This window comes from Ursus arctos, unplaced genomic scaffold (genome assembly GCF_023065955.2).
Source record: "Ursus arctos isolate Adak ecotype North America unplaced genomic scaffold, UrsArc2.0 scaffold_4, whole genome shotgun sequence".
Classification (NCBI taxonomy): domain Eukaryota; kingdom Metazoa; phylum Chordata; class Mammalia; order Carnivora; family Ursidae; genus Ursus; species Ursus arctos.
The window spans coordinates 40,275,980-40,283,398 of NW_026623056.1; the positions used below are offsets into that span (position 1 = coordinate 40,275,980).

General features: G+C 40.7%; 1 protein-coding gene across 2 annotated transcripts in view; it reads right to left on the minus strand.

Moving 5' to 3' along the window:
• The window catches only part of CD96 (CD96 molecule), an 89,385-nt gene extending 82,923 nt beyond the window's left edge, over window positions 1–6,462 (minus strand). Inside the window, exons 1-2 of one of the 2 annotated variants that reach the window (XM_026492905.4) lie at window positions 6,305–6,462; window positions 4,024–4,377 (exon numbers count right to left, since the gene is read on the minus strand). In XM_026492905.4, the coding sequence (XP_026348690.1) occupies window positions 4,024–4,377; window positions 6,305–6,365 (415 nt within the window). In that variant the 5' untranslated portion in view covers window positions 6,366–6,462. The remainder of the gene's footprint in view (window positions 1–4,023; window positions 4,378–6,304) is intronic. The other variant, XM_057306801.1, reaches the window with a different exon arrangement.
• Between the last annotated feature and the right edge of the window lie 957 nt (window positions 6,463–7,419).

A 7,419-nucleotide genomic window follows, 5' to 3' on the forward strand; every position in this document is an offset into this window, starting at 1 on the left:
ATAAAAATAAATAAAAAATAAAATTAGAACTACCATATGATCCAGCATTTCTATTTCTGGCTATATATCTAAAGGAAATAACATCACTATCGTGAAAAGATATATGCCTCCTCATGTTCATTGCAGCACTATTTACAATAGGTAAGACCCAGAAACAACCCAAGTGTCCACCGATGGATGAATGGATAAATAAAATATTCTAATATATGAGGAAATATTATTCATTTATAAAAAAGAAGGAAATCCTGCCATTTGTGACAATATGGATGGACCTTGAGGGAATTATGCTACATGAACAAAGAAAGACACATACTGTATGATTTCATTTATATGTGGAACTTAAAAAACAAAACAAAATGAACTCATAGATACAGAGAACAGGGTGGTGGTTGCCAGAGGTAGAGGCATGGGGTGAAATGTACAAACTTCCAATTATAAGATATACAGCATGGTGACTAAAGTTAACAATACTGTATCATATGTTTGAAAGTTGCTAAGAAAGTAAATCTTAAAAAGTTCTCACCACAAGAAAAAAAATTTAACTTTGTGAGGTGATGGATATTAACTAAACTTATTGTGGTAATCATTCCACAACATATATAAGTATCAAATTATCTGTTGTACACCTAAAACAAATACAATGTCATATGTCAATTATATCTCAATAAAACTGGAAAAGAGTCGAAGAACAAATTATGCCTTTAGACAGGGTAGTCAAATTATCAAGATTATATTATCAAGATATTATATTCCATTACTAGTAATATAATAGTTCTTTTACTGTATCCTATACTACTTCTATTACCCCTCCTCCTCCTCCTTGTATTACCATTACTTCTTCCCCTTCTACTGCTTCCAGTAACAACATTAACAGCCCTCCAAGGCTTTTGTTGTGATCTGGGAAATCAAAGTCACACTGCACTTTTATAACAGATACTAGTAACTTCAAATTTTAAAATACATCAAAAATCATACAATCTCAGGCACTTATATAAGAAAACAAAATCCAGGAAACCTGGATTAATTACAACAACTAAAGGCTTAACTCAGAAAACTGCTTTTCTTGGGCTAACGTGAAAGCTAACCCAGGAGGAAACCCTGGGGGTGAGAATGAAAAAGCAGCAGATGCCCAACTGTTCATTATCATTTCTACCCTCATCCACAGCCCCAGAGCACCAGCCACACAAAGGAACAAGATATTGTGAGAAGAGAACAGAAGCCGTTCTCAGGCCCTCTGGGGACATGGGGACAGAATTTAGACACATACTGTTTTGTGGACAGACAGGAAGGAGAATGGCTCAGAAGACAACAGAAAGGAGACCAGAGGTCCCAGCTGCCCGTGGTCCTGCAGATTTTCATACTGAGATCTTCTGCACCATCTGAATTTGCTTTTGTTCACGTGCTTCGTCAGTGTTTACACTTCATGTGTGCTTTGCTTACCCAACTAGCTTGTGAACCTGAAGATCTCCCAAGGATGTACTAGGGAAATGGCACAAGCGAGAGAAGTGAGTGGAGATCAAAGGAATAACGGGCGAAAAGATGTGTCCTTGGGTGGGGATTTGACAGGGCTTTTGTATGACAACTGCCTCATCTGAGTTAAGTGTCTACCCCTTCACTCTCCACCAGGCTTACACTTCAGGTCACTCTGTGATGAAGGATGTTTTGTCCCTTTCTGTTTTGATATTTTGTATGTTGCTCCCTTTGTACTCAGTACACAATATCAGAACTATTTGTCTAACGTTGAGGCCATTTTTTTTCATCTGGTCCAGCCGACCAACAGCAAAGTTACAATCAGAAGACTGGGAAATTTCCAACCACAAAACGTGTAGACATGGCTTCTGCCTCTCCAGAGATTTGCAGTTTTTAGTAGCTACAAACTTGGCTTCTTTGAGTTGCCCTTTATTTTAAGAAATATGCTTTCCTTACAGGCAACACCACTCTCCTTTCTGGGGAACATACCACCTCTTCTCCAGTGCTGTCCTCGTGTGGAGCTAAGCTATCCCATATCCCTGATTTGCTACAGGGAACATCAATCCATGTTGCCAATTCTCGATGGGGTAGGCTTTAGATCCTCAGAGATGCAATAGTACAGTTTATAGATTTAGGCAAAAGGTACAAAATCTTTATCTAAAGCCAAGGTCAATGTGTACTTGTGCTAATGTATGTTCAATGTTCCTTTGGGTTCCGAATTAGGCAAATAGAAAAAAAAAGGGAGGAGGACCCATTTTAAATAAGAACTGATAAATAGAGTTCACTCATTATCATTATTACTCTTCTTAATGAACACTACCCTTTTCCAAACTCTGACTCTCTGGCAGGAACTATGCTAAGTGCTTTACACAAATTATCCCATTTAATCATCAAAATAATGGTACCTGTAAAGGCAGTACTATAATTATCCGTATTTGTTGTATAAGAAAACAAAAGCTTAGAGACTTGAAATAACTTGACAAAGAATATATATATATATATATATATATATATATATATATATGTATATATATTAAACAACAGAGCCAACACTCAAATCCAGGCTACCTGACTCCAAAGTATGTGTAGCGAAGTACGTTCTACACAGGTCTCCTTATAAAATGCTCTTCATTCAACCCCACCCCACGCCATCCCCGATTTGAACTCAAGTGTTTCTTTTTTCCCGGAAAACAGCAATTGGAATAAGGCATCGTAATGTCGTGCTGGAGGCGCTCCTGGTCTCCAGGTGGACTGTCCCAACACCATGGTCTTATCTCCTGGTCAGAAATAGAGACGAGGTAATAAATCCATCCCTGTTGCCTGTCCTGGGCAGTTCGGGGCCTCTTTTAGCACAGCCTTCATGAGTTAATTTTTGTTGTTTTTCTCTTATATTACCAGGCCACTTTGCCCCTGAGTTAAAAACATTTCATTTCCAGTGCATTTTCCATTTGTTGGCTTTCATTTTCATTCTTTTCCATTAGAATAAATGGAAATCATTTACTGTAGGACTAACTAATTTAGGGTAGGCATTATTATCATCATTTTCCAGATGGGCTCAGAGAATGTACATGACAGGCCCCAGGTGAAATTTATTTCTGGCCAGGAAGGAACTAGAACTGAAGCCCAGGATTCCTGCCTTCAAATGCAGCCCTCTAAGGCACGTATGTGCGAATGGTACATGTTCAGCGGCTTCCTTGGTACCTTTGCCTGCCCAGTACTAAATATGCCATATATCCAAAGCCACTTGCATACATCCCCCCACAAACCTGCTCTGTTCCCTTTGTCTTCAGTGAATGGCACTCCCCATGTCACCTTAACTTTTCTTCTCCCCTTCACTCATACTACCATTGTCCTATACCCATTCTATTAGTAAGTCACACCTATCTTATGCCTGAAGCATTCCATTTGTCATCTCTTTCTATGTCTACCCAAACTACCACTCTCTCTCCTCTGTCTCCTAGCTTGTTCCCACCTTTTCCTTCTTGCCCACTTTCGTTCCATTCTCCCACTGAAACTGGCATGATCTTTTTCTGACACAAGTGCAACCAGTCTATAAATGTCATGCCATCCTTGTGTTGTGAACACTTCAATGTCTTTCTATGGCTCTTAGATAAAAATCAAAACTTCAAATGTGGCTGACAAGATCTGACATGATCTGGTCTTTGCCATGTCTCCCACCTCATCCTTTAACCTGCTCCCTCGCCCTGGATCACTCACAAACCTCCCACCTCCTAAATGGTGTTAATGTCTACCCCTCCTTCAGACCTCCGCTCAGGTGTTGCTTTCTCAGGGCCAATTTCCCTGGCCTCTATTTTATGCTCTTTCACAAGACCGTTATCATTTATCCTTATCACTTACCAGTGTTGCAATTTTACATTTATTTGTGGAATTATTTGATTAATTCCTGTCTTTCTTTTAGGCAATACCTCTTTCTGCCCAACCTCTGTGTACTTAGCACTATGTCTAGCCACGGTTGGCTCATAATACATATCTGTCGAATGAGCGAGAGCCCAATGAAAGCATGTGCTCCTTCCCCTCTATAGTTATGCTTACCATTTGTCTGAATGAGTAGGTTGTAGATTTTAGTCCGAACACCCTCCGGATACAGAGTAAAGCTACACTCATACTTCCCAGTGAGTGAGGAGGACACGTTCTTTAAATGCAGAGTCCACGTTGACACATTTCTGGGAGTTTCCGTGAAAGTCACCAGTGACTCACAGGGACTGGCATTAGCACAGTGCAAGCCATACTGCGGATGATAAAGGGCAATCAGATCCAACTTATCAGTGACCTGGGACCATTGCATCTGCACCAAGAAGCCTGTCTTCCATGTTTGGCAGGTCAGGTTGACATCAGAGCCAGGAAAAGCATAGATGTTTTCTGTATTGGATGTTTTCTCCCATACCCCTGAAAAGGAAGGACATGAGCCATTAGTTTACAGGATTCATATGGAATGACTCTTATTTAAAAACCTTGGTCACTTTGGTGAGGTGAGGGAGCAACTGAGGAATTTTCTCTCTGGCTGCCTTATGTGTAGGAGGGAGCCTGTGCACAATAGAGAAGACAGACCGAGAAGCAGAAGCTCAGTACAAACCCTGAGAAGCATTTGCTTAAGGACGCTAGAGGGATATTCCTCTCTTTGTCTGTTGGTCTGTCCAAAGGATAATTTAAGTTCTCTGACTACCTGTGAATAAAATTAAGCCTATCTAGAAATTGAAGCCCACCAGCAAACTTATTATGACAACTACTTTAACAATGAATATAATTGACTTTTTTTTGGTTTTATGAATCAACAGCTACATATAACACACCAATAATATTTCCTGAAACTGAAAAGATAACTGACATGTGTAGAGCTGTTTTTAAAAATCTATGTTCACAAGAGGCTTTTGTATAGGCTATTTTATCGAATCCTCCTCACATACCACAGAATGATGTTGTTAACACTCTATCAGAGAGGAAACTGAGGCACAGGGTGATTAAGTGACTTGCTTAAGGTCACACCTCAGTAAAAGAACATGCATTTGGTTGCCTAGAGTCCGTGCTCTTTCTATAACCTTCATAACATCCAAACTGCCTCCCAAATTGGTTGAGACGAGTAAGAAATCTGACATTCAATATGCAGATCAAAGAGACCTCCGTGTCCATGCAGTTAGGGCCCCTGAGGGGAGGAAGGGAGAAAATACCTCAGGTAGAGTTTCCACTAAAGATAAACTATGGTCAGCATCGTCTATCATCAACACTTTGAAATACTAGACATAAAAGAAGAAGATTCTCTCCCAGCAGCTCTCTGACCACATGGTACAAGGCACTTAAACTATGTTAAGCATTGAGCCTTTGACATGCCTTCAATAGTGGAGGCCCAATTTTAGCATTAATGGAACACTGTTCCAGGAATGAGATATTATTATGACAAGTACCACTGAAGCTCACAAAGGAAAAAGATAAAAAGATGACAAGCAACAGAGAAGAAACAAGGCTAAGGCACTTGACAAATGGGAATTATTACACTTTTATGGATTCAAAAGTTTGGGTAAGCAGTTAGTACGGTTTAATGTTGCTCCCTGTAAGCTTTCCTTTGCCTGGTAATGTGCTTCTGATTCTATCCACAGCATTGTATTCCAAAGTCTCCTTTGATTTAGAAATTCTCCTTAAAATCTTTGTAGCTCTATCTGTAAAGCATAGTTAATTCTCAAGACACTCAGGCTCCCTTTAATTCCCCCATGCTATGGAATGCAGAACTAATCTTTCCTCCAGCTATGTTTAAATAGGCCCTGAAGGCACCGGTTCCCAGTGTTGTAGGGACCCTACTTTGTCTTCCAGGTCCATACCTACACATGCCTCATTAAAATTCAACATATGTTCAACTCCCAGAGACATTCATATTTGGAGGAGTAATGCTTATTATATACAAAAGAAAAAGGATCCTCAAGAGAAAGAAAAAGTTGAGCAAGGATCCCGCAGCACTGATGGCTTTGTGATTTTTTCAGTGTTCGGAGTTGTTCTGACAACCAAGGGGAGAGCATTTCATTTCCAAGAAGCACGATTTCCCAGTTACTCCAGAGATCCTCTTAGGAAGGAAATGGGTAAAAATGTCTCAGAGCAGTGGCACAAACCACTCATTCCCTTCTCGTTTTTAGTGTTCGTTAGTAATCATTTCTAGACTCTAACATCTCTCCGAAAGCTGCCACTTAAAGTCGTAACTGAAAACCTTAGCAACGACCTGCCTTCGGTGATCAATGTCAGCAGTAGTCACATGCATTTTAAACGAACAGAGGCCCCACTTGCCCCTAAAGCAGCGGATTTGACAAGACAGGACAACTGGAAGCCTTACCCCTGACAAAATGAATCTGGATGATGGAACAGACAGCACAGTAGGTCCATTTTTTCTCCATCGTCTCCTGAAGGCCTTACACCAGCAGCTCCATAATCACGGAAGTCAACTGGTGCCTTGAAGCAAACTCCAGCTACCCTATTTGTGCAGAAAACCCCAAACCTACTGCACGCCTGGGTCTGTTTATCATTTGGCAAGACCCCAGGAAATGAAACGTAGACAGGAAAGTAATGTGGTTCAGAGCTAAGTATAACCTTCACCAGAACAATGTTGAAATTGTTCTCTGAAATTCTGTGTATCACCTTCGTTAAAAGACTTCTCAGGATCCAAAGATTCTCTCCTTCAGGATCTCTGTGTCAGTCATGCTGCTTCTAAAATCCAAACAAAGAAAGTCATGCAGAGCGACTCAATATGTGCTTTTTATACATTTCTTTTCAAGAACACGAAGTCATTTAACAAATGTGAGCTTCGTGTCTTTCATTACAGTTTTTCTGTTCACTTTTAAAATATGTTTTCTTTCCAGAATGGCTCCCGGGTGAAAGAACAAAGAATTAACACATTTAATTTTAATAAAATCTGAAAAGTAACGGAGGGTAACATCAGCTATCAAACTGAATTTTATTGTCACCCCTGATGCAGGAAAGCCCACATTTCCTGCAGGTGTTAAGAAGGGAGGGCTCCCCCCCCCCCCACCTGTCTGGGCTAGGCTGGAGGTCAGGCAGGGAAATCTCCCACCCTGCCAGCTGAAGGATTTTTTTTTTTTTTTTTCTGACAGCAGAAGAACTCGTCGGTGTCCCAGCCAAAAACCAGAGTAAGGCTGAAACAATCTGAATCCAAAGGCAGAGAACCTCCTACCTCCGCCAGCTGCCAGGCCTGTGGTATCTGCCCCATTACTTCCATTTGCAGAGGACTGAGACTGGGGTGGAGGGAAGTGACTCCTAATATATGACAGCTTCCCTGCCAGGTAAGATGCCACATACTAGTTTTCCAGCTTGAGATAAAATAACCTTCCAACCTTAAGAGAACAAGCATTAGGCTGAGGACTACAGCCTAGGGCTGATGGACAAAGAATAAAACCGAGTAAATGTATGTGTTTACATGCAACCATAGGAACA